The sequence below is a fragment of the Micromys minutus genome, assembly GCF_963924665.1.
Source record: "Micromys minutus genome assembly, chromosome: 22".
NCBI classification, from domain to species: domain Eukaryota; kingdom Metazoa; phylum Chordata; class Mammalia; order Rodentia; family Muridae; genus Micromys; species Micromys minutus.
The window spans coordinates 634,336-662,152 of record NC_137957.1 but is presented as its reverse complement, the minus strand read 5'-3'; the positions used below and the strand labels follow the sequence as shown (position 1 = coordinate 662,152).

The 27,817-nt window shown below is 51.2% G+C and overlaps 2 protein-coding genes across 2 annotated transcripts; both read right to left on the bottom strand.

The window, feature by feature from the left end:
- Window positions 1-614: 614 nt before the first annotated feature.
- Window positions 615-1,790, bottom strand: S1PR4 (sphingosine-1-phosphate receptor 4; the record flags this gene model as incomplete). Its single annotated transcript, XM_080935928.1, has 1 exon — window positions 615-1,790. Exon 1 carries the CDS (start codon window positions 1,773-1,775, stop codon window positions 615-617), a length of 1,161 nt encoding a protein of 386 aa, XP_080792054.1. The 5' UTR covers window positions 1,776-1,790.
- A 1,031-nt stretch (window positions 1,791-2,821) lies between these two features.
- On the bottom strand, window positions 2,822-27,817 carry GNA15 (G protein subunit alpha 15; the record flags this gene model as incomplete). Its single annotated transcript, XM_080935064.1, has 7 exons — window positions 2,822-3,341; window positions 7,282-7,435; window positions 8,594-8,723; window positions 17,552-17,680; window positions 17,917-18,071; window positions 19,729-19,913; window positions 27,673-27,817. The coding sequence occupies 7 exons, from the start codon at window positions 27,815-27,817 to the stop codon at window positions 3,115-3,117; spliced, it is 1,125 nt and encodes a 374-aa protein (XP_080791190.1). The 3' UTR covers window positions 2,822-3,114.

Below are 27,817 nucleotides of genomic sequence, written 5' to 3'. Positions count from 1 at the left end.
TGTCATTCAGAACCGGAAGGGCAGGGCTGTGGGGTTACAGGACCAGTTGAGATTGCCCCAGACCTGGGGTGGGTGGATCTATCCTCCCCACATAGAGACAGAGACTCTGAACTGGAGAAGGGAAGCCATGGGGGGCAGGTTGCTTGTCCCAATGGGGAAGTCATCGAGAAGAGGGCTGGATGACAGACTGGTGTGTCCCCCAGCCCCACTGTCATTCTTACAACACATCAGGTTGCCCTCAAAGAAATGGTGCAGGTGCACCCGCATCCCAGTACACCCCCAAAGTACTGTGTACCAGTGGGTGTGACCAGGAGACACGTTACAGCAGCCCGGTCATCTACAAGCACACATGTGACTAAGAGAACCATAAAGCCCTCTCCTGTCCATGGCCTCGGACACGGCACATCCCCTTTCTGCCTGGGAGACCCATCGAGGCCCAGGCTCACTGGCTCTGGCCACTCTCTGCCAAACATTCATCACCGGGAGTTTCGTGGAAGGAACCCAGGGCTTGTTGGCATTGTTTTTCAGTCACCATCAGGCAAGGATTTTGTGTCCCGTCCCTTCTCACCTCTCCCGGGAGGGCCTGCTCAGTGGGTAACTGGCTGGTTCAAAGTCTAGGCGCTGCGGACGCTGGAAACGCTGGACAGCGGCTCTCGCATCTTGAAGCTGAGTGACCGGGAAGTCCGAAAACTGTCCCTGGGCCTCAGCGAGCTGTCAGTGGTGGATGCACCAGAGTGGGCCTCGGTGATCCGGGTCAGGCAGTCCCCAGGACCTCTCAGGCCTAACCAGAGACAGCCGCAGCACAGGAAGGCCAACACAGCGCGCTGCACCTCGCGGCTGCGGAAGGAGTAGATGAGGGGATTGATGGCCGAGTTGAACACGGCTAGGGCCAGGATCCAGTCCATGCCACGCAGGTACTCCTGGGCCCAGACATTGGAACCAAAGATGTCTGCCAGGAGCAGGCCAAACAGGGGCCCCCAGCACACCACGAAGGCCACCAAGATCATCAGCACGGTGTTGAGTAGCCTGCGTGACTTGCGGCGGGCAGGTGGACGCGGGGACTTCTGCCCATTGGCTCGGACCACCCTAAAGATGGCCCCGTAGAGGCTCAGGATAGCCACTAGGATGAGGCCAAAGACCACCACGCAGAAGAGCACGTAGCCCTTGGAGTAGAGGGGCAGCAGACTGGAGCAACGCGGAAAGGCACACACACAGTTCCAGCCCAGCAGGGGCAGCAGACCCAGGGTAGCTGCCAGCAGCCAGCACAGACCGATGCAGCCATACACACGGCTGGTCTTGGTGGCCCCGCTCTCAGCCACCCGCACCATGGTGGCGAAGCGCTCGCCGGCTGTGAAGAGCAGACTGAAGGTGGACGCGGCCAGGGCCATGAAGAGCAGGCCCTCCCTCAGAAACCAGTGCACAGGTGTCAGCTGGAAGGTACGGGTCCCCGACAGCAGCACGTTGACCACGTAGGCCAGGCCAGTGAGCAGGTCGCTCAGTGTGATGTTCAGTAGGCAGTAGTACACCCAGCGACGAGACCGCATGTGGGTGGCGATGGCGGCCAGCACCATGGCGTTCTCCAGCACCACCAGACAGCCCGCTGCCACCGACGGCCCCCTCAGCATCCCCAGCCCGCCACTGTCCTCAGCGCCCCCGCGGCTAGCCAGCCTGCCGCTGTGATTGTAGTGCAGGACAATGAGGAGACTGTGACCGCTGGCTGCCAGTCGGTGGCAGGACTCTGGGGTCACCAGCGTGGACCAGGTACTGAGGTTCATGGCCTCCCCCGGGACAAACTGAGAGAGGCCCCGGCAGGGTGGAGTCACAGGCTGGCCTGCGTTTCCTGTTGTTTGAAATTTCCTGTTATGCTCAAGGTGCCCCACAGTGGGTGGGGGTGAGGCCAAGGCGGGGAGGGGCATCTCAAGCAACCGTTGGAGTGACTCTGGGGGCTCGGAGCTAGAGAGAATGATCCTTCCTGGCACCCCACCCCTGCCTGAATTCCCCTCCTTGGATGGGAGGCAGAGCATTAGATGGGCTGTCGCTACTGGACAACGGGCACAGCCGGGCACCTGCTCTGGTCCCAAGAACCCCTCTACCCACTACCTTGTGCCCAGCTGTTCCAAGTGCGCTTATACACAGCAGGTGCCTAATAAATGTTTGTCCCCTGTATACACTAGTCAAGCCTTAATGTCACCCAAACACATCAAGTATCATCCAACCTTAACAGATGCTTACTATCTTTTAAATTTTTTGTTACATTTATTTATTTATTTATTTGTCGTGTGTAGGGAGCTGTCACTTTACGTGCTGAGGTCAGAGGGCAACTCCCAGGAGTCTGTTCTCCCCTCCCGCCATGCGAGTCCCAGAGCCAAACACATTTATTATGTGTGTGGGGGTGTGGGGGGTGTGTGTCACCGCCATGCACGCCCGAGGAGATGGAGGACTTCTCATGGGACTCGGTTCCCTCTGTCCACCCCGAGCAGGTCCACGGGACTGAAGGCGCCTTCGCCAGCCATCTCGCCGGCCTCGGTTTTCCCTTTGGTAAGATGGAGTGGGCTCTCACGGAGGTCGTGGGAGAACCGAGCACACAGGGATACGGGGCAACGCTGAGGTATGTAGTGGGCTGGAGTTTGGGGACAGAGGGCGCCTCACAGCTGTGATATGTCAAAAACCAATCTTTAGCTGGAGCCCACCTCAGTCCAAACAATGGGTAGACAACAAGTAGAACTTCCTCCCTTACACATATCACTTACCCAGCGTGAGGCCCACAGGAGGTACACAGGACTCCTGGGAAGTCACAGGCCCTGAACAGTTCTATCCCGTTTTGTTTTTTGTTTTTTGACACAGGGTCTTGGAACTCACAGAGATCCTCCTGCCCCTGCCTTTGGAGCTCTGGGGTCAAAGGCCGGGCTCACGTCCTTTGACGACTAGAAGGAAGGCAAGGGAATAAATTACAGAGGGGCTGGGCTTGGAGGCCCGGTGGGGAGCTGACCCTGTGGGCTGGCTTCCCCTCCAGGCAGGCTCCTCGGCCTGCAGTTCCGCGCATGGCCACCAGGGTACGCCGTGTCCTCGCCGCTACCACGTCCCACAGGGACGTCCCGCTTGGGATTCCCCGCGTCACAACAGGTTGATTTCGTCCAGGTACCGGGCCAGCACCGAGTCCCGCACGTCCTTGAACACGCTGCGAACGCTGTGCGTGTCCGTGGCGCAGGTGAAGTGTGCGAAGAGGCGGCGTGCGCGGGAGCCCTTCCTGCCACCGTCGTGGGGCTCTGCGCAGCTCGCGTACACGCGCGCGTACATGTCCTGGATGAAGCGCTTGGCGGCCTCTGCGTCCCGCCTGGGTCCTGCAGAGAGGGCGTGGGGTGGGATGGGCTCTTTTCTGTAGCCCAGGCTGGCCTCAAACTCCCTATGTAGCCCAAGATCACCCTGGTTTCCCTATATAACCTAGGCTGGTCTCCAGGTCGGTCTGTAGCCCTGGCTGACTTTGAACCCCTGACCACCTTGCCTCCACCTCCCCAGAGCAAGATAGTGGGTGAGTTGCATCAAGCCGGGTTTGTGTGGTACTGGGGATTCAACTCAAGGCTTTGCGACAGCTCTGGAGATCCTTTACTAGGGCGCGGGGGTGGGGGTGGTGCGCAGGGTCACTCTGGCCATCCTTACTGAGGACAGGCGCCATGTTTGTCAGTCCAGCCAATGAGAATGCGAAGGTGTAACTTGTAAGAGTTGCTCATGTGACCTGAAATGGCGCGGTGGGGCTCAGCTTGAGTGCTGAGATGGGCCCGGGCCGCCCACAGTGGGTGGACATCACATGTGCTCCTCACCACACACTGTCCGTCTTTGGGAAATGTGTGGGTCACTCAGGGCCGAGTGGGAGTAAACTCTGGCTGCACGCAGTGTGGGTTCGAATCCTTCCTGCTTCCAGGGCAAAGGATAAGGGTGCTTGCTGCCAAGCCTGAGAATCTGCGTTTGAACCCCCAGCACCCAGGAAAAGTAGAGGAGTGCCTGCGCGTGCGCCTATAACCTCAGTTCTGGGAGTAGGGGTATGGAAGCAGGGACTCCTGAAGGAGGCAAAGATCGACAGAACAGGACTCAGGCAGCCTCCACTTGTCCCCCACCCCGTCCCCAACTTGTTCAATTCCTCACTGGCTCAACTGCCAGCCAGTGACTACCCCTCTCTGTGCCTCAATTCCTCCATCTCTGCAATTGACACGTCCTCCTTTACGGGCTTGCTTTATTTTTCTTTTAAACTGACCAAAGTGCCGTGAGTCTTCCCTTGTATTACTCCATTGTGCATGGTTGTGGGTGTGCATAGATGTGTGTGTATACGCAGGTGCAGGGGCAGAGGCCACCTTGGCTGTAGTTCTCAAGAGTCTCACTGAACTTGGAGCTCACTGATTCACTAGGTGATGCTCAAAGGGATCCTCCTGGATCTGCCCAGCACCATGCCAACTGAGCTATTTATGCCACTGGGGATTCGAACCCAGACCCCATGCATGCACCCTTTAGTCACTGAGCTAGGGAAATGTCTCTTCAGAGTCAAGATTTCAATCTTTTTGTTTCTCACAGCAAGGTTTCCCTGTGTAGCCCTGGCTGACCTGTAGACCACGCTGGTCTTGAACTCACAGGTCCTCCTGCCTCTGCCTCCTGAGTACTGGGATTAAAGGTGTGCGCCACCACCACCACCTGAGTTTAATTTTCTTTTTTTTTCCTGGCAATATTGGGAATAAAAACTATGGTCTTTCACTTGTTAGGCAAGTGCTCTGCCGTGGCGCATTCTCAGCATTTTTGTCCTTTAAAGCAAATAACTGAAAAAATTGTTAGCTTGGGTGCTGGTGACGTGGCAAAACACACCAAGGAAGTCAGGATCGTTGCGAAATATGGAACTTGCTATGGTGAAGAAAATCGAAATCAGCCAGCACGCCAAGTACACGTGCTCCTTCTGTGGTAAGAGCAAGATGAAGAGATGAGCTGTAGCGTCTGGTACTGTGGTTCCTGCATGAAAATAATGGTGGGGGGCCTGAACCCACAACACTACCTCTGCAGTCACAGTGAGGTCTGCCACCAGAAGGCTGAAGGAACTGAAGGATGGGAAGAAGCCCCACCATCGGAGACTTGCCTAGTCCACAATAAATGGGCTAATATACGTAACAAAAGAAAAAGAAAAGGAAAAAATTGTTACAGAATGCAAAACACAGGAGGAAATGTCAGTGGTAACTAAGGTTCCTGGAATCTGTCCCTGGTATTTGAATGAGAGCTGTCCCCACAGGCTGATGTGTTGGAATACTTGGTTGGTGGACCTGTTTGGGATGAGGATGAGGAGGCAGTGGCTTTCTTGGAGGCGGTGTGGCTTGGTTGGAAGTGTAGCTCTATTTTAGGAAGTGTGGCCTTGTAGGGCTGAGGCCCTGTTGGAGGAAGAGGTGTGTCACTGGGGATTCAAAGGCCATCAGTCACCAGGCTTAGTCCTGTGCTCTCTCTGCCTGCTCCTCAGGATTTGGATGTGAAGCTCTCCACGATTGCTCGGCGCCATGTTTCTCCTCCGTGATGATTACAGACGCGAGTCAGAGGGAAACGAACCAGTGAGAAAACTCTAGCAGGCACTGAGGCACTGTGCCAGCCCGATGTTCTAAACAGTTCTCCTCCCAGCCTCTCCAGGCCACAGCCTGGTTCTCAAGATGTCTCAGCTAAGACAGAGCTGGGAGTGACCTTCACATCTGTGCCCCAGTCAGCCATCCTTGGGGGATATGGCGGCAAGACAGGGGATTAGGGGCTTTTGGCTACAATAAAGCCAGTGATCAAATTCCCATACCAGAGGTTACCAGAGTTGAATTTGAGTGACCTTTGACCTGGTGTCAAGCATAGACTGTAGCCTGGGCCACAGCTGAGGGGCTGCCGTAAATGTCTCCTCCAGAGTCCTATCTGCCCGGAACCACAGATTATTGCCTAATTTGCAGTGGGTGTTTCAGGTTCGCCAGTTTTGGATCTCAGATCTCCTAAGTTGACAGGAAAGTCACTTCTGTTGGTTTAGGACTCTGGGCAAAGTTCTCTTTCCCAGCAGCCAGAAGAAATGAGAGAGCTTGGCTCCAAGATGGCTGCCGCTGCCTCCTCTCGCTGTCTATGTTAGATAGAGCCGCTTCCTCTCGCGTTAAACCTACTTTGATGGATACGACACAAATGTCCCTGAAACTTGATTATGACAGGCAGTCTCTACCTGGGTGACAGTCCGGCCACTGTGACCATGCTGGGTATGGACATTGAGGTCCAGAATGGGGGAGGACAGCAAGATAGGGAAAGATGCCTCAGTGCACACAGCACTGGACTTCTGGGAGTGGCACCCTATGTCTCTCTCCCAGACACCAGGCAGTCTTACCTAGTTCAGCTCGTCCCAAATCCTTGACCAGTGGGCTGGGCTGGGTGGTGAACAGGAGGAAGATCTGAGCTCTGGGCCAGCCTGGTCTACTGTGTTGAAGACCAGTCAGAGCTGTACAGTGAGAGCCTGCCTGTGATGTCCTCAGCAACAGAGAGAGGATCTGTCTAGCACTCCAAGCACCACCTCCCTTCCAGGATGGCTGCATCTGAGGGAGGACCAACAGCAGTTCCCGTCTGGCTGCTTCAGCCTACCTTGCTTTGTGGAAGGTGAGTTTTCCATACTACTCGTGCGTGTCATACATTTCTGCATCAATATGCAGCTAAGTGTGGGTAGTCAGTGCACACCCCTTTAATCCCAGGATTTGGGGGCAGAGGCAGGCAGATCTCTGAATCTGAGGCCAGCCTGGTCTACAGAGTTCCAGGACAGCCAGGGATACAGAGAAACCCTGATCCAAAAAACAAAATACAAAAAAGGTTGCACAAATGTGATAAAATAGAGACATTACTGAAAAAGGGTTGATGGAGCTATGACAATATAGTATAGGACAGGTGGGGACTGGCCTCTGTACAGAGGAGCCCCATCTCCTCTGTACAGAGGCCAGTGAGAGGGCGTGGGGCGTGGTCAGGGTGGAATTGCTGCCAGTCATGTTCAAGGTATTGCAGTTCCACTCCTATCATGAAAACAGAAAAGATTTTTACAAAATTCTTTTCTCATCAGTGGCATCTGCTAAGAGGATCAGCTTAATTTCCATTCCACAGAGGAAGAAACTGACGCTCATGAGGCATATGGGACGCAGCAGAGGAGCCCTAGTCTCTGAAGCTTCTGCTGACTTCTCCTCAGGGCTGAGCCTTGGAGAAGGTTCTCCCCGGGAAACTACGTTTGGGAGGTGAAAGATAGAATGTTCTGGAACAACTCACCTTGGAAACTGGGGAAGTATGTGGCCAGGTGGGAGGTGTGGATCTTATCCTCCAGGATGTCCGTCTTGTTGAGGAAGAGGATGACCGAGGTGCTCTTGAACCAGGGCAGCTCCAGGATCGTGCTGAACAGAGCAAGGCTCTCCTTCATGCGGTTCTGGGTGGGAGACAGAGGTGGGTGGTGACCCTAGCAGGATGCCCTCACCCACGGGGTAATGAAGTCCCCTCTCTGGGTGTGAACGGGGAGACCTTGTGAAGGTGTGCACAACATCCTTCTGAAATTAGCGTCAGCTTCTGCAGTGTGAGGACACCTCACTAGAGCTCTGATGTGGCTGACACAAGTGACCAGAAAGCCATCTAATCCATGACTGCGAAGGAGGGGCGCACAGGCTGAGCTCCTACAGCCAAGGACACCAGACCTGAGAGAAGCCTGGACTCCGCTGGGGCCCGCCCCTCCCACACCCTGCCTCACGCTCCCAAGTCCCCGAACTAAATAAGAACCGAGGGTGTCGGTGTTTCAGACTGAGCAGTTCCGCTTCGTCATGGTGGCCACAGGACCTCGCTATGTCCTGTATGGCTGCAGAGATCCGTTCATCTCAAGCCAGAAGAACTGGGAATGTGAGCAAACCCGTGTGCGTATGTGCGTGCGCATGCGCGTCTGTGTGTGAGTGTGTGTGTATTGTATGTATATGTATGTGAGTGTGTCTATGTGTGTATGTGTGTCTCTGTGTGTGTGTTGTGTGTATATGTATGAGTGTGCCTATGTGTGTATGTGAGTGTGTCTGTGTGTGAGTGTGTGCATGAGTGTATCTATGTGTGGTGCATGTGAGTTTGTGTATTGTGAGTGTGTGTGAGTGTGTGTCTGCATGAGTGTATCTATGTGTGGTGCATGTGAGTTTGTGTATTGTGAGTGTGTGTGGTGTATGTGAGTTTGTGTGTGTGTATGTTGTATGTATGTATGTATGTTTGTGTATATGAGTATATATAGTGTGTGTGTCTGTATATAATTGTGTGTGTATGAGTGTGTATGTGAGATGGAGATGTGGGGTCTATTGAACCACACGGAGGCCGTCCAGCAACAGCACTAAGGGCTGCAGTAGCCCCCTCCAGAGGTTGTGTCACTTTGTGTGACTTGAGGTGTAATTTGGTGTCACCGAAGCCACTCCTGGTGAAGCCAGCAGAGGATGGAAGCCCCATGTGTGCTGAGGTGAGTCTGGAGACCAAGTTCCACATAAACCACACACAAAAGGTGGAGGGTTGCGGTCACGGCTGCCATGGGTCTCACTGGACGCGCCTGTGCCGACAGCTCACTCACCTCCTGGTCATTCTCCTCCAGGCACTGGTCGTACTCGCTCAGGGAAGCCAAGTAGATGAGGGCAATCACATTCTCAAAACAGTGGATCCATTTCTTACGTTCTGACTTCTGGCCGCCAACATCCACAATGCTGGAGAGAAATGAGGAGACCCACCATTGAGAGTCATATGACCCGGGCTGTCATGCTCTGCCTTAAGGCTTATTGTGATCAGATCACAGAACAGACTGCACAGCTGTGCCACCTGCTGTATGCTGGTCACATTATGAAAACTGAGGCAGGAGGATTGCCGTAAGTATGAGGACGGCCTATAGAGCAAGCATAAAGCCAGCCTGAACCACGGAATGAGAGTCCTTCTCTCTCCCTTCCTCTTCCTTCTCAATTTCTCTCCTTCCCCCTCTCTGTCTCTGTCTCTGTCTCTCTCTCTCTCTCTCTGTCTCTCTCTCTCTGTCTCTCTTTCTCTCTCTCTCTCTCTCTCTCTCTCTCTCTCTCTCTCTCGTGTGTGTGTGTGTGTGTGTGTGTGTGCACATGATAATAAGGATATAAACCCCAGGGCTGAGGAGTTGGCTCTGTCGCTAAACTGCTTGTTAGGCAAGCAATGGATGTGATTTTGGGTTTCTGTCATGAACCGTAATCATAGCAACGGGGAAGGAGGCTGATACTGGAGGATGCTAGGGAGAGATGAGGAGATTGAGTTCTAGGTTCAGCGAGAGACCTTGTCCCATGAAACTACGATGAGAGTCGACACACACACACACACACCACAGGAAGGTTCTTCATTTGCTCACGCCAGCATGTTCTTTCAGACATAAAGGTCAACATCAGGTGTATCAGGGCTGGAGAGAGCGGTTAGAGCATCAGCTGCTCCCTCAGAGGACCCAGATTCAATTGCAAGCAAACCCCATGCGGGGGTCACATTCGTTTCCAGGGGGATCCAATGCCCCTTGTGGCCTCTTCAGCCACCTGCATTTACATGTACAATCTCAGCCCATGCACATACAAGTAAAAATTTAATTAATTAATCAATATCAGGTATGTGTAAGGTATAAGATATTCAGATATGGAGCACAAGGGCTGACAGAGGCTGTGGTTCTGTTCACACTTCCTCAGGCTCAGTTTTCCCATCAGTAGAATGGGCCACTGTGTCCCCTGCTGGTTCCCCTCTGTGGCCAAAGATGAGAGAGAAAAGCACACCATCCCTTCCTCCACCACAACAAAAGCATGGGTGTCACCCTCCCGGTGGCTTCGCAGAAACTGGGTCACTGATATGGATCTCAGTGTCACTTCCCGAGTACAGCTGTGACAGTGCAGATGACATGAGCGCAACCCTCAGAGAGAGAGGGCACTGAGGCAAGCTCAGCAGCTGAGTTCCTCCATCCACGCAGGTGAAAGACTCAAACATCTCCTCTGCAGAACAAACATGGTCACACAAGAGCAGGACCAAGCCGGAAGAGGTGGGGATGCCTTTAACTCCAGAACTCAAGAGACAGAAGGAGGAATATCTTTTTCAGTTCAAGGCCAACATGGGCTACATAGAGAAAATCTGTCCCAAAAAGAAAAAAGTGAGACATGCAGACAGACTGTCTGGTGAAAGACTTGATGTTAATGCCCAAAACTTCACTCAGGTCTCAGAGCATTTGTGAGTTTCCATGGTACACCACAGAGTGGTCACACAGCGCTCAAAGAGAGAGCACAAGTCAGCTTTAATTCCCACCGCTTCCCAAGATGAACAGCATTTCTCAGCACATGAAACCACACATCCATCCACCAAACCATCCACTCACCCACTCACCCACCAATTTATCCATTAAACCACCCACTCACCTATCCATCCACCCACCCATCCATTCATTCATCCATTCATCCATCCATCCACCCACCTCTTTATCCATGCATCCATCCATCCACCCATCCACCCATCTGTCCATCCATCCACCTGTCCATCAATCAATCCCTCCATGCATTCATTCATCCACCTGTCCATCCATCCATCCATCCATCCATCCATCCATTGATCCATCAATCTGTCTATAATTCATCTATCCATCCACCCATATATCCATCCATCCATCCATCAACGCATCCATTAATCCACCCATCTATCTGTCCTCCCATTAATCCATCCTTCCATCTACCCAGCAATACATCTATCCATCGATTCATACATCCACCCACCCACCCACCAACCAGTCCACCCACCTACCCACACAAACATCCATCCAGCCAGCCAGCCAGCCAGCCAGCCAGGGAGCCACCCATTCATCCACCAATCCATCCATCTACCCAACCATCCATCCATCCATCCATCCATACATACATACATACACCCATCGGTCAATCCCTCCATCCATCTATCAATCCATCTATCCATCCATTTATCCAACCATCTATCCACCCATCTCTCCATACATCCACATATCCATCCATTCATCCATCCACCAATCTATCCATTCACCCATCCACCCGTCCATCCATCCATCAACCCTTCTGTCCATCCATCTACAATCCATCCATCCATCAATCCATCCATCCACTGATCCACCAACCCACCCACTCACCCATCCATTCACCCACCTATACATCCATCCATCCATCCATCCATTTGTCTGTTCATCCATTCATCCTACATCCACCCACCTACCCATCTGTCCACCCATCCATCCAACCATCCATCCATCCATCCATCCATCAACCTAACCATCCATATATCCAGCCAGCCAGCCACCCACCCACCCAAATATCCATCTATCCATCTGTTTGTCCATCTATTCATTCTACATCCACCCACCCATCCATTCATCCACCCGCCCACCCATCCATCCACCCACCCATCCACCCACTCACCCATCCATCCACCCATCCTTCCATAGTTATCCATCTATCTGTCCATCCATCCATCCATCCATCCATCCATCCATCTATTCATCCATCCATCCATCTACCCATCAGTCCATCAATTCACCTGTCCATCCATCCACCCACCTATCTGTACATCCATCCATTTTTCAATCCATCCATCCATTTATCCACCCATCTGTCTATCCATACAACTGTCCATCCATCTGTCCATTTATCCATTTATCTATCCATCCACTCACCTGTCCCTCCATTCACCCATCAATCCATGCGTCCATCCATCCATCTACTCATCTGTCGATCCCTCCATCCATCTGTCTATCCACCCGTCCGTTCATCCATTCATCCTACATCTACCCACCTACTCAGCTGTCCATCCATTTATCTATCTATAAACCCATCCATTCACCCACCCATCTATCAACCCAACCATCCATCAATCCATCCACCCACCCACACAGCCATCTATCCATCCATCCACCCATCCACCCATTTATCCATTTATCCATCCATCCATCCACCTTTCTGTCCATCTATCTACATTCCATCCATCCATCCATCAATCCATTCATTCATCCATCCATCCACCTATCTGTCCATCCATCCATCCATTCATCAATCCATCCACCTGTCCATCTATCTATCTATTAATCTATTTACCCATCTGTCCATCTTCCAACAGTCTATCCATCCATCCACCTGTATATCCATCCACCCTTCCATCAATCCATCCACCCATCCACCCACCCACCCATAAATCCACCCATCCATTTACCCATCCATAAATCAAGCCAATCATACATCCATCCATCCACCTGTTCATCCATTCATCTATCCATCCATCCTGCCATCCATCCATTTATCCATTCACCCATCTGTCCCTTATTCTACCATCCATCCATCCACCTACACACCCGTCCTCCAGTCCATGGATCCATCCACTCACATATTCATCAATCCATCCAACATCCATCCATCCATTTACCTATTTATCCATCCATCTGTCTATCCATACATTTGTCCATCCATCCATCCATCCATCCATCCATCAATCCACCTGTTCATCCATCCATCTATCCATTTAGCCATTAATCCACCCATCTGTCCATCCATCTAGCATTCATCAATACATCTACCCCCTTACCAACTCATACTCTAATGCTTCCATCCATCCATCAACGTGTCCATCCATCCATCCACCCATCCATCCATTCATCCATCCACCCACCCACCCACCCATCCATCCAACCATCCATCCATGTGTCTAAAGATTCATCCATCTATCCATCCATCCATCCATCCATCCACCTACCCATCCATCCATCCATCCACCCATCTGTCCTCCTATCCATCCATATAACCAACCATCCATCTATCCATCTATCCACCAACCCAGCCACCCACCCATCCACCCCGCCACCCAAACATTCAACCACCCATCCATCCATCTACCCAACCATCCATCTATCCACACATTGATCCATCCATCCACCTGCCCATCCATCCATCCATCCATCCATCCATCCATCCATTCACCCATCCATCCATATGTTCATCCATCTACCATCCATCCATCCATCTACCCACCCACCCACCCATCCTCCCGTCCATCCATCCAACCGTCTATCCACACATACAACCATGCATTCATACATCCATACATCCACCCATTTGTCCATCCATCCATTTATCCATCCAAATGTCCATCCATTCATCCATCTCTCCATTTATCCATCCACCCATTTATCCACATATTTATCCATCCATTCTTTCATCCATTTATCCACCCACTCACCCATCAATCTATTTATCCATTTAGTCACCTGTCAATCCATCCATTCTCCCTTCTGTCAATCTACCAACATTCCATCCACCCATCCATCAATCCATCAATCCATCCATCTACCCACCCACCCACCCATCCAGCATCTATCATTCCATCCATTCATCCATCCATTTATCCATCCTACCATCCATCCATCCACCCATCTTTACATCCATTCATTCATCCATCCATCCATCCACCCATCATACCTTCATCCATTTATACATCCAGACATCCGTCCAGCCATTTACCTGTCCATCCATTCATCCAACCACATAACAATCCATCCATCCATCCAACCACATAACAATCCATCCATCCATCTACCCACCCAACCATCCACCCATCCATCTACCCATCCATACATCTACCCAACCATCCACCATCCACCCATCTGTCCATTTATCCATTTATCTATCCATCCACTTACACTTCCCTCCATCTGCCCATCCATCCATACGTCTATCCATCCATCTGACCATCTGTCGATCCCTCCATCCATCCATTCACCCGTTCATCCTACATCCACCCACCTACCCATCTGTCCATCCCTTCATCTATCCATCCACCTATCCATCCCTCAACCCAACCATCCATCCATTTATCCATGTTTCCATCCATCCATCCATCCATCCATCCATCCACCTGTCCATACATTTATCTACTCATGCATCCAACCATTTATTTACCTTTCTGTCCATTCATCTACCATCTATCCATCCATCTACCCACCTACCCAGCCATCCTTCCCTCCATCCATCCATCTATCCATTTATCCACATGTCCATCCATCCACCTTTCCACCCATCTGTCCATCCATCCATCTATCTATCCATACACCCACCCATCTCATTTACTCATCCATCCTCGCATCCATCCATCAATCCATCCACATGTTTGTTTATCCATCCTTTCTACATCCACCCACATACTCATATGTCCATCCAACCACCCATCCATCCATCCATCCACCCATTCATCTATGCATTCATCCATCTATCCATCCATCCATCCACCCATCTGTCCAGCCATCCACCCATTCACCCACCCACCCACCCAAACATCCATCCATCCATCCATCCACCCATCTGTCTATCCATTTATTCTATATCCATCCACCCATCCATCCACTCACACACCCATCCATCCATCCATCCATTTATCCATTTATCCATCCATCCATCCACCCACCGATCCATCCATCCTTCCACCCATCTGTCCATCCATCCATCCATCCATCCATCCATCCATCCATCCATCTATCATCCACCCATCTGTCCATTTATCCATTTATCTATCCATCCACCCATTTATCTCTCCTTCAAGCCATCCATCCATAGTCTATCCATCCATCCATCCACCCACCCATCTTTTTATCCATTTATCCACTTGTCCATCCATCCAGACAGACAGCCAGCCACCTACCCATCCATCCATCCATCCATCCATCGATCCATCCATTTATCCATCCATCCAACCATCCATCCATCCACCCATTCATCTATCCATTCATCATCTATCCATCTTTTTATCCATTTATCCACCCATCCATTCATCCATTTATCCATCCACCCACCCATCCATCCACCCACCCATCCTCCCATCAACCCAGATATCCATTCATCCACCCATCTGTCCATTTATCCATGTATCTATCCGTCCAGCCACTCGTCTCTCCATCAACCCATCCATCCATGCGTCCATCCATTTATCCACCCATCTGTTCATTTATCCATCCATCCAACAGTTTGTCCATCCACTCACCCATTCATCCATCCACCAATCCATCCATTCATCCATCCACCCACCCACCCACCCATCCATCCATCAATCTAGTCATCCATCTATTCATTCATTCATTTATCCATCTATCTATCCATTCATTCATCTATCCACCCATCTGTCCATCCATCTATTTATCCACCTGTTCATCTATCTATCCATTCATCCATCTGCCTATCCATTCATCCATCAATCTATTCATCCATTCCCATGTCCATCGATCCATCCATCCATCTACTCAAACAACCATTTATCCATCTCTCCATCCATCCACCCAACCACTTACCCACCCATCCACCCATCCACCCACCCACCCAAAAATATAACCATCCATCCATCCACTCACCCATTTATTCATCCATCCATTTATTCATTCCATCCATCCACCTGTCTGTCCATACATCAACCTGTCAATCCATCCATCTATCCATCTATTTATTCATTTATCCACTCACCCACTCATCAACCCATCCATCCACCCACCCACCCACCCATTCATCTACCCATCCATTTACCTACCCATCCATTTACCTACCCATCCATCCACCCTTCCACCCACCCATCCCTCCATCCATTCCTTCATCCATGGTTCCATCCATCCATCCACCCATTTGTTTATCCATCCATCCATCCGTGTATCCATCCATCCATCCATCCATCCGTCCACCCATCTGTCCGTCCGTCCGTCCATCCATCCATCCATCCATCCACCCATCTGTCCGTCCATCCATCCATCCATCCATCCATCCATCCATTCATCCATCCATCCATCTAGTCTATCCATTTATTCACCTGTCCATCCAGCCATCCATCCATCCGTCCACCCATCTGTCCGTCCATCCGTCCATCCATCCATCCATCCATCCACCCATCTGTCCGTCCATCCATCCATCCATCCATCCATCCATCCATCCATTCATCCATCCATCCATCCATCCACCCATCCATCCATCCATCCATCCACCCATCTGTCCGTCCATCCATCCATCCATCCATCCATCCATCCACCCATCCATCCATCCATCCATCCATCCACCCATTTGTTTATCCATCCATCCATCCGTGTATCCATCCATCCATCCATCCATCCGTCCACCCATCTGTCCGTCCGTCCGTCCATCCATCCATCCATTCATCCATCCATCCATCCATCCATCCATCCATCCACCCATCTGTCCGTCCATCCATCCATCCATCCATCCATCCATTCATCCATCCATCCATCTAGTCTATCCATTTATTCACCTGTCCATCCAGCCATCCATCCATCCGTCCACCCATCTGTCCGTCCGTCCGTCCATCCATCCATCCATCCACCCATCTGTCCGTCCATCCATCCATCCATCCATCCATCCATCCATTCATCCATCCATCCATCCATCCATCCACCCACCCATCCATCCATCTGTCCGTCCATCCATCCATCCATCCATCCATCCATCCATCCACCCATCCATCCATCCATCCATCTAGTCTATCCATTTATTCACCTGTCCATCCAGCCATCCATCCATCCGTCCACCCATCTGTCCGTCCGTCCGTCCATCCATCCATCCATCCACCCATCTGTCCGTCCATCCATCCATCCATCCATCCATCCATTCATCCATCCATCCATCCATCCATCCACCCACCCATCCATCCATCTGTCCGTCCATCCATCCATCCATCCATCCATCCATCCATCCACCCATCCATCCATCCATCCATCTAGTCTATCCATTTATTCACCTGTCCATCCAGCCATCCATCCACCTGTCTCTCCATTCACCACTTCTGTTCTTCTGTTCTTCCTCACCATATCCACCCTCTCAGATCTCTATGCCCTTGTCTCATGACTACCAACCTGTTTCCCAGCAATATTCTGCCTCTGGCTCTCTGTGGATCCCAGCACAGCAGTAGCAAACCCTGGGGATCACCTCATTTGGATGGTGTGAGATCTATTCCTAAGTATCTGGAGGATCCAGACGAAGCTCCCCCAGCTATGTGCTGTGACTGTTGTTACCCAGCATCCCCCTGCACCCATCCTTAGCCACTTATTACAGGTGGCTCTAGCAGCAATCCCATAGTCCTCTCTCCCTGTATCCTTCTTCACCCCAGCCATTTGCCCAGTCTCTTGGCACTAGCTGCCTCTACCATTTAAATGGGGCTCCTTTTTCTTCTGCAGTCTCCTCTTTGCCTGCCCTCTGCCCTGGATGTTAAGCCATCCATCCCTCTATCCCTGTGATGATCATACAATCTGTCTTCACTTCCCCAGCAGTAGCCTTTTGAGGACTAGAACTAAAGAACTCCTTCCTGTTCCTCGTCCAACACCCTAATAACAATGTCCATTCTCTAGGAATATGTGTTTTAGTTGTGGTACCTCACTCGCCTGTCAAGGTCTCAGACTAGTCCATATAGCAGTTAATGCCAGACTTTTCCAGCCTTGAAGGCCAGGACCAGAAAACACAGCTCCCATACAAGGATTCCCCAGGCCGGGCCTCTGCTGAGTGCTCACCGCAGTTTGGTTTTCTGCACGGAGAAGCAATACTCATTGATGCCTGTGGTGGGCATGCGACTGCGCAGTATATCTTGCGCAGTGGGGATGTAGCCATCCTCGGCGATGCGCTCCAGGTGTGACAGGTAGCTGTGGAGGAAGACTGTGTGAGAGCCTTTTCTGCGGTCACTCTTCACCCTGCCCCGCCCCCAAGTCTGGCCACACCTCTTGACTACTCTTCTCCCTGTGTCCCTCCCTTCCCTTCCTTGTCCCTTACACGGCCACACCCCGAAGCCAGGCCCCTGAGACCTTGTCCACATAACCATTGGCTACACATCCCTGTGCTCCGGCTCCACAGTCCCTCTGCCCACGAATCCTAGACTCACTACACCGCGGAGTCCAGCAGGTGGAATTCACGCCTGCGCTCGTAGCAGGCGCGGATGCCCGCATCCCGCCAAAGGTACTGCATGGCTACTGCATACGGCTTCTCAAACGCGCTCACTTTATAGGGGTCCTGGGCCATCACCAGGCTCGCGTGCTGCTGCGGAGGGACAGGTGAGAGGTTCAGGCAACATGTGGAAACTGCAGGCCCCACCCCATCCCTAAAACACACCCTTCTCTCCCCTCTTTCCATCCTAGTGCCATTTTGACAGATCCTAAAGGGCTAATTGGCCCAGCATCCCCTCGTACATGGGCCTACACAAGGACAGGCAGCGTTTGAGAGGTGGCTCTAGGCAACTCCTATTCACCCTTCAGTGTCCTGACACAAATGCCCCTCCTCCAGTAAGACCTCTCTCCCAGAGCTCCACTGTGTCACTCTAGACTCCTCTAGGAAGAAGTCCTGGCCCCAGATGGGCTGGAGGTGTCAAGGACCATGCATGAGGCTTCCCAGCAGTGAAGTACCACAGGCACTGTGGTTGTCCCCACTTTATGGAGTGAGGCATAGAGAAAAGCTAGATTCTCTGGGGATGGGAGGACAGGCATCTCTGCTAGACCCTACTGCTTCTGTTCAATCTTCCAGACACTTGCCTTGCTCACACCCTTACGATGCACTTCGAATACTTGTTCACACTTATGTGTTCACACACGCAGATGTGCACTTTCCTGTGCTGTGCGTGTGCATCTCTGTGTAGAGGCAGGAGGTGAAACCAAGCAAACCTTTTCCTTCTGGACCCTGGAGACCCAGGCAGCCAGAGGGAAACTGAAGACAAGTCTCATGTTCTTGCAGGGCTTGAGGGGGAAGAGCACCCCAGCTCAGCCTGTGGTTGTTCTCACTCCCCCACGGAGGGTGAGGCCACAGCTGAGTACACAGCCACCCTGACACATGGTGTTTGCACCTGGTCCTTAAATGTGGCCTCTCGAAGGACTGGAGTCTAAGGGCTGAGGAAGGCTAGGGGCAGGGCCCATCCCTGTTGGGTAAGGTTCACTGAGGCATGCTAGGGGGAAGGGGTACCCACAGTTCTCAGTATGCTCTGTAAGATGGCCCAAGAAACCCTCTGAAACCCCAGTGACCTCTGGCAGATGGCGTCTCTGTCCTTAGGTACCTTGGGAAGGATAGTGAGTTGTTCATGTCTCTGCATAGGTGGGGACTTTATGAACACCGCCATGAGGGTGTCATGGGGCTGGGGAACATGTGGGTGACCCTGGCCAGAATGGCTAGGGATGGTCTGTGTCCCCGGGGGTCTATCAGAAAGCGTGTAGCTGGCTGTGAGCTGGACTTTGCAACCCCGAAGGTCACACAGTGCACAGCAGGACCCTGGGGTCTCAGCATGCCATGGTGTTTGGAGATGGAACCATGAAGGAGACTTTGTTAGTCCTGAGCCAACAGCACTGGGACGTTAGAGAGAGGGAGATGAGGTCTGGGGAGTCTGCTCAGTGGGCAAAGTGTTTGCTTTGCAGACGACCTGAATTCCACCCCCAAACCAATCAGGTCACAAAGCTAACTCTAGCCCTGGGATCCAGCGGCCCCTTCCGGCTCCTGTGGGAACTGCACCCACATGCACAGACACACAATTTAAAATAAATTAAATAGGAAAATGAGTAGATAAATAAAAAGGGATCGACTGCCGTAGTAAACTCATTTCTGGCGTGGGGGAGCCTGACTGGTGGTTCTTTGGATGTTCCTGGGATCCCATGCTGGGAAATGCTTTTAATCCACCTTTGGGAAGGTTGGAAAGCACAGGGGACTTGGTTCTCACCTTGCTGTCAGGCCTGCTGAAGGGAATCTGCAGCCTATCCATTGCGTCGATCATGGTCTGCATGGAGACGAAGATGTTCTGGAAGACGAGCAGCCGGAAGGCTCTGCGGTCCTCCTCAGAGTAGCCCGCACCATGAATGATGCGCATTTGCTTGATGAACGTGCTTTTCCCGCTCTCACCAGGCCCTGGGGACAGACAGTGTGCTTAAAAGTAAGGGCTCACGGTATACACGTGGTGCTCACGGCATACACGTGGTGCTCACAGTGAACACAGCACTCACGGTGCCATGACACCCAAAGCAACCCCCATCCCTGCAGCAGCTACAGTGCACCCAAGGCCCTGACACATGTGGTTCGAGTGGCAATCATGACACCCACAGAGCCTTGAGCTGCTCGGTGTGGGACAGCATTTTACTCCTTTCCTTGCTCTGACAAAATTCTCAACACAGCTGCTTCAGAGAAGAGGGTTGTGTGGCCCACGGCCGCATGGGGCAGGAGCTCCTCAGCCCTGCCCCCCAGGCCTGGGGCCTTACACACCCCTATCAGGTCTGGCTAGAGGTTGGCTGGATCTGGATTTTCCCCCTTCAGCATGGGTGGGGCTTAGGGGATTCTATATCAGTCCAGCTGACCATCAGTGTGAAGCAACGTGGGTCCCTGTCCTAGTCAGGGTTTCTATTACTGTGATGAAACATCATGATCAAAAACAAACTGAGGAGGAAAGAATTTATTCAGCTTGCACTTCATCAAAGGAAGTCAGGACAGGAGTCTACACAGTGCAGGAAGCTGGAAGCAGGAGCTGATGCAGAGGCCACAGAGGGTGCTGCTTACTGGCTTGTTACCATGGTTTGCTCAGCCTGCTTCTTATAGAACCCAGGAGCACCCACAATGAGCTGGACCCTTCCCCACTAATTATTAATTAAGAAAATGTCAGCCAGTTGGTGGTAGCACGAGCCTTTATTCCCAGCAGGCCACTACCTTTGTGAGTTTGAGTTCAGCCTTGTCTATATAATGAGTTAGAGGTCAGCCTGGGCTACGTAGAAAAACTGTGTTCCACCTGCCTTCCCCCCAAAAAAAGAAGAAAGAAAGAAAGATGGTGACATAAGGAAGCAGATATGTCTGCCATCGACCTCTGACCTCATGGACACGCACCACCACACAAGCACACAGAAATCCAAGTACAAACCAGGAAAGACATCAAAATGACAGAGTGTGGGAGGGTCCCACGGACATCACATCATTTCTCCCTGTCCATTGCATTGTGAAGCTGAGTTGTGCTCTGAATACAATGCAGGGACTCACACAGGTGAGGCCGCTGCACTTGAGCTGTGTCCTGGCTACCAATAGTTTTATCAGAACCTGCCCCATGAATTCACTTCTGTGCCATAAGGGTGGCAGTAAGAACTGGACCTATCACCAGCGTGGGGACACCCTCTTACCTACAGCCAGGTCCAGTGGCATCAAAACCACTCAGCTGTTTATAATATTCTGCTATGCCACACCCATTTCAGGAAGAAGATACTTTAGGACAATTCTCTCAGGTTTATTTAATTTTACATGTATGTGTGTTACCTGCATGTGTGTCTTTGTTACATGTGTGCAATGACTGTGCTGTTCCAAGAGGGCTTTGGAGTCCCTGAAATTGGAGTTGCAGACAGTTGTGAGCTGTCTGTGGTTGCTGGGACTTCTGATTGTAACTGCTGCACTGGGGTGGACGCTCTCTGTAGCCCAGGCCTGGAGCTCATAATCCACCTGCCTTGGCTTCCAAGTGCTGGGACGACCGGCTTCCCCAAAAGGAGGACCTTGTGTGAGGGAACAGAGTAGAATTCTCATCATAGCCGTGGCTCTATGGTCCGTAACCGTATTAAAATCTTCCTTTGGCGTCCAGGGCCTGGGGCACAGACCGCACCTCCCTGCTGTCTGACTCTAATGTAGAGAGCATGCCCACCTTCTCATCTACAAAACGGACCAAAGCTGTGGTAGAAACCAAGAGGCTGGCCCCAGCTTGTTACCTGTCCATCCCTGGGCACATTGCACACAGCGCAGCCTTTCCACGGAAGGGAAGTGGAGAGCGAATGCTTGAAGTTCCCCAGGACGAGGGTCAGGGGCTCACACAGAAGGAAGTGAGAAAAGTTACAAGAACAGAAAGAGGAACAAGGCCGAGGGCTCACCTGCCGTGCCTGTGGCTCCAATGTTTCATCTCTAGTGCCACAAAAATCTGGGACAGAGACCCAAGTCTGTCATTCCAGCGCTCAGAGATTAGACAGGAAGATTAGACTTCAGAGTCATCCTCCGATACAGAGTAAATTTAAAACCAGCTTGGGCTACATGATGTACTAGCTAAGAAAAAAAGGGGGTGGGGGCTGTGTGGACCTTCTGAGGCCAGGAGCCTCGGTGGGCTGAGAGGCAGCCAGCAAACTATCTGCAAATCTGAGGGTCACGTGAACAGGACAGGTAGAGGCACGGCTCCTCTCTGAGACTCAGTTCCCCAAGGTTTTCAGAAACTCTTTGTTATTAATGATATTTGCAGGAAGACAGGGGCGCTGCTGTGAGGAAAAGAGGAAGCTGTGTGGGGGCTGCGAGTTATAGGAGGGGGTGTTCCCTCAGTAGAGTTTGAACCCGGATTCTCCTTTACGCTAAGCTGGGCTCCACCCTGACCACGCCTCCAGCCCCTCACTGGGATGCTAGGTGGGGTTCCACCCTGACCACGCCCTTAGCCCTCTGTTTACTCTTCGGGGACAGGGTCTTACTAAGTTCCCAGAATGGCCTGGAACTCACACACTCTTTGCTCGGCACTCCAAGAAGCCTGGGTCACAAGCGTGAGCCCCGGATCCAGTTGACTTGTACATTATGATGTGCCAAGGTCCCTGTTCCCAGTTTCAGTAGTGATGATGTTAACATATGCTCCCTTTGTTATGGTCTGAGATCCTGGCCAAGAGGCCGCATGCCTTTGCCCAGTCGTCACTGAAAACCAGCATTTATGCAATTTCTAAGAAGACACAAGGACTTGGAAAGGTCATGATACCAGCTTTAAAGGACGACCAGGGCGTGAACTAGGCGCGGGCGTGGGCCTACACAGTCAGCCTCCACCACTGATGCCTCTGAGGTTTCTAGGGATGCTGTGGGAAGGGACCACAGGACATAGACGTGACCCATGACCTCCTTATCATTCCTAAATACTCACATCCCACTTCTGACTAAAAGGCAGAGAACGCTCACAAGCTCCACCCATGCACTTTATTGTAGTTCAGTGACCTGAGCTTTTAAATGTTGCTATTAATTTGTTTTTCATTTTATTTTCTGTATACATTTTTCCTGTCTGTGCATTTCCAAGCAGTACCTACAGGGACCAGAAGGGGGCTCCAGGTTCCCTAGAGCTGGAGTCAAAAGAGGTGTTTATGAGCCCATGTGGGTGCTGGGACCACACCTGGTCCTCTGCTGGTGGTGCTGTAACCACTAAGTCATTTCTCCAGCCCCAGTGACATTACTTCCCTCCCATAGTGGCCTATGGTGGCCAACACAGCAGACACTCCCACAGGAGGAGGTACTTTGAAGTCACTTTGGGCAACATGGCAGAAAATAAATAAAATAAAATACGGAGACGAATCTCAGCTCTCACAGCAGGGGGGCTCCCCGAGGACCCAGGTGTGGTCCCAGCACCCACACAGCAGCTCACAACCATTTGTGCCTCCAGTCCCAGGAGATACTACTGTGTCTTCAGACCCTTCAGGTGCTGATTGCACATGATTCATAGATATACAGAAAATGCCCAGACATATAAAATAAAAATAAAATAATCCTTTAAAATAGTTAGTTAAGCTGGGCATGGTGGGGCATGTTTTTTTTTTTTTAAGATTTATTTATTTTATTATATATAAGTACACTGTCACTGTCTTCAGACACACCAGAAGAGGGTATCAGATCCCATTACAGATGGTTGTGAGCCACCATGTGGTTGCTGGAAATTGAACTCAGGACCTCTGGAAGAGCAGCCAGTGCTATAAACTGCTGACTCTCCAACCCGGTGGGGCACGTCTTTAATTCCAGCACTTGGGAGGCAGAGGCAGGGGGACCTCTGTGAGAGGCCAGCCTGGTCTACAGAGTGAGTTCTAGGTCAGCCAGGGCCATATGGAGAAACTCTGTTACAAAAAAAACAAAAGAAGTGAGTTAAAATAATAGGGTCAAGGCCCACCACAGTACACTTGTTTAATCCTAGCCTAAGAGCTGGAGCTGGGGTCCTGGGGTCTGCTGGGCTCTAGGGAATCCATGAAGAATAGCTGCAGTCACAAAACAAGGGAGCAAAGGACCAAATAGGTGCCCTTCGTGGGCTGTGGCCTCCACACACAAGACAGCAACACCAGGGACAGCCCACTGACACATCAGTGCTGACAATTCTGAAGCACACAGAGGCCAACACACCTCTGGGCAAATTGTGGTACTTTTCTCTTTTCAGAAACTTCCACGGGGGTTTGGCTGTGGTAACAGCTTTCTCCACCTAACCAGGCTGCCCAACCCAGACAGGAAGTTTCTGCTTCCTTCTGGAGAAGGGAGGAGGAAGTGCAACCAGGCTGGGAACAACAGTGTGGGGGTAGTCATGGTCACCGTGGGTGGCATGAAGACCCAGCACTTCAGTCATACCCTAGAAAATGGAGCATGTGAGGAGCCCAGCTACCAGAGTTGGGTATAGTTCAAATTAGCTGCAGATGCCAGACAAATACTGACAACTCTCAGGCCCAGGTTTTCATAGCTATCACTGGATTCTGGACAGAAATACATGAGGAAGTCAAGACTGTGGAACTAAACTAAACCATGAGCTGTGTAGCTTCAGGCAAGTTCCTTCACCTCTCTGGGCTTGTTAACAACGGCAATTCTTATGCCTTCATTCTGACATTTCACTCTTGGGAAAATGCTAGCTGCTTCATTCTTAGCACAGGCATGTCCCTCTCAACCCCACCCAGGCTCACCCCATCCAGCTTCCTCAAAATTCCTGCCCACTCCAGGAAAAAAAAAAAATTGTATGCTTTTGGATTCGATTCCGTTTTCAAATGAACTGAAAGGCATCCACAAAGAAAGGACAGTCAAAGTCTGCAGTGAAAATCCCTGAAACCTTGTCACTGCTCAGAGGTCACACAAACACCTGCGCCCAACTGCATGGAAGATGGTGAAAGTTGTGAAAAGAGGTGAACAGTGAAGCCTTAAGAGAAAGTCAGGAAAGGATAGGAAAGACTAGAGAGAATCCGTCCTGAAAATGGACTAATTCATTCATCAACACACATTAACCAGCTTATCCATTCATATGTACCACGGATCCATTTAACCATATATCAACACATATATTGAAATATTCACCTACCCACCCATCTTTCTGTTTGTTGATTCACCCACCCATAAATCCACCCATCCATGCATCCATCCATGCATCCATCCATCCATCTATCCACCCACCCACCCATCCATCCATCCACCCATCCATCCACCTACCCACCCATCCATCCACCCACCCACCCACCCATCCATCCATCCACCCACCCACCCATCCATCCACCCACCCATCCATCCACCCATCCACCCATCCATCCACCCACCCACCCATCCATCCACCCACCCATCCATCCACCCACCCATCCATCCATCCACCCACCTAATATCTAATTGTCCTGATATCTAAGCCCTGTGTTCAGAGTACCATGGAGCAAAAAGCCAGGACTTGAAATGTGCAGCGTACAGAGGCTATGAGCTCAGAGGAAGCAGTGCAAAGGCCCTGTGGTGGGTTCAGTGACACTGAGGCGTCCCAGAAATACTGTTGAAGTGACAGGACAGTGGTTGGAGGCATCAGGCCGAGGAAGAAGGAGACGCAGCTTACATGAAGCAGATTTGTCAGTGCAAACTCTGTCTTGGGAAGAGGGGCTCAGGCAGTGTGGAATTCCCTAACGTTCTCCATTTCTCCTTCTGTTACTGGGCACATGGATCCAAAACCTCACTGGCACTGTGTAAATGCTTCCCAAATACTGTCCACAGCTCCTTCCTGGAGGGTGCTAGGAGGGGGTTTCACCCTGAACAGTACACAGGACACGGAACCTCTGAACCATCAGTCCTGTGACGGGGGAGTTGCATCCTGGTGCCTGTAGAAGTCAGTCGTCTGTTTTGGTGAGTGTCTTTTCTCTTCTCACCTTTGTCTGTTCAGCAAGCCCCTCTCCCCCGAGTCATCTTATCTTCCTCAAAAATTTCAAACCCTTCATTCAAATGTTCTCGGGCTCCAATGGATTTTTTTTTTTCATGTTACCACAAGTCAGTTTTACTTAAATCAAGACTGTCCAACAAAAACATTGTTAGCCATTCATGATCTGAAGTTGGCATATGAATTAAATTATGGTACACATTAAAAGTCATGAGACATTTGTTTTGTAATAAATAAGGCAGTGAAATTACTCATTTGTAGCCTTTTTAAGATAAGCTTTTAGGTCTGCCCTTTCTCCCTTCGCCTTAACTCCAGTGAAGATCATTTTTGTTCCAGGGACTTGCTTTTTGGGATTCTCCAGATACTCCTGGTATCCTGTCCCCAGGTGGTGCCTTTGTTCTTGTTGGCATCTGTGTAAGAGAATCCAGCAGCCTGACCTGTCTTCAGCCCAAACAGACGGTGGAGATTTGGTCCAGTCTTACGTTTGCCTCCCTTTTCCACAGTGCGGCACTGGGCACAGTTCTGAACAAAAGTCTTCCTGCCTTTTCAACATCACCCATCTTAAATCCGCTCTGGGCTGGTCACCAGCACAACCGTTCAGATTCTTAGACAGGCGTCCCGCTCTCTCTCCAATGGATTCTTTATCAAAGTGACCACACATTGGAAGACACGAGAATTAGGCCATTCTCTGTGGAGCTAGGAAACCGAATGTGTGCATGGAGAATTTGAGAGAGAGAGCCTTGGGGGTTCCCGTCTGCGGGGTGAAGTTGGGGTGGAGTGTGCTGTGGCTTTATGCTAGACCAGAATTATTTTAAAAGGAAGAAAAAAATTTCCCTTTCAGAAATACAACTTAGAAAGCACCCGCTGAGCTGTATTTCATCTGCTTGTGGACCTTGTTTTGCTCTTCAAGGAGGATGGTGTTCTTTGAATCATCATCACCATCATCACCATCATTTAGACTGGGTCTCAGTACGTAGCTCGGGTGCCTTTGAACTCATGGTAATTCTGATGTCTCAGTATCTATGTGCTAGGATTACTGGTGTGTAACATTATGTATAGATTTTAGTTTTAAAACAGGGAGTCATGTAGCCCAGACTAGCCTCAAACTCCTTCTGTAGCTCGGGGTGACTCTGAACTCTTGATTTTCCCGACTCCACCTCGGTACAGATTCATACCTCTGACGTCTGGCTCATGTGGCCTTGTGACAGAAACCAGGGTCTCCCTAATGCTCAGGGATCTTTCTGCCTGCCACGCCCCAGTTTCTGTTCTGCCCCTCCCCACTTTTATCGATTTATGATACAATGTCTCTCATGGTCCAAGCTGCCCTTTGATTCACACCTCAGTGTCCCAATTACTAGCTCGAAAGGCCAGAAGCACTTTGGTCAGTTCAAGAGTTTAGAATTGTGAATGAATGAATGAATGAATGCTCATACGCCCAGAACAAAGCCCTCAGTGGCCATGACCAGTGACCAGCAGCTTGGAGCCCTGACTCCCGCAGTCGGAGGAAGAGGCTGAGCCCCTCCCTGGGCCAGCCTGAACGGACGCTCACCTTCATTCCCTTCCCGTGACACATACGGGTGTGTTTGTGCGGCAGCGCCCGGGCCACCTCCCCGCAGCCGGATGCTGCTCAGCTGTGACTGAGAGACCCAGCTTCTTGAACCCCTGCTCTCCACATCTAGAAGATGGGTCTGCAGGCGAGCCGAGCCCCTATCGCCTCTGCAGTCGTCGGCCCCGCCCGCTCTCGTCCCCTGCGCGGAACCCCACACTCACCCAATAACAGGAGTTTCAATTCCCCGCGCTCTTGTTTTTTCTGTTCCAACAAAATCTTGTTAATCTCCTGGTCGATCCTGGCGGCAGTCTTCTCCTCCTCCGTCAGGCACCAGGGACAGCAGCCCCAAGTCAGGGACCGGGCCAT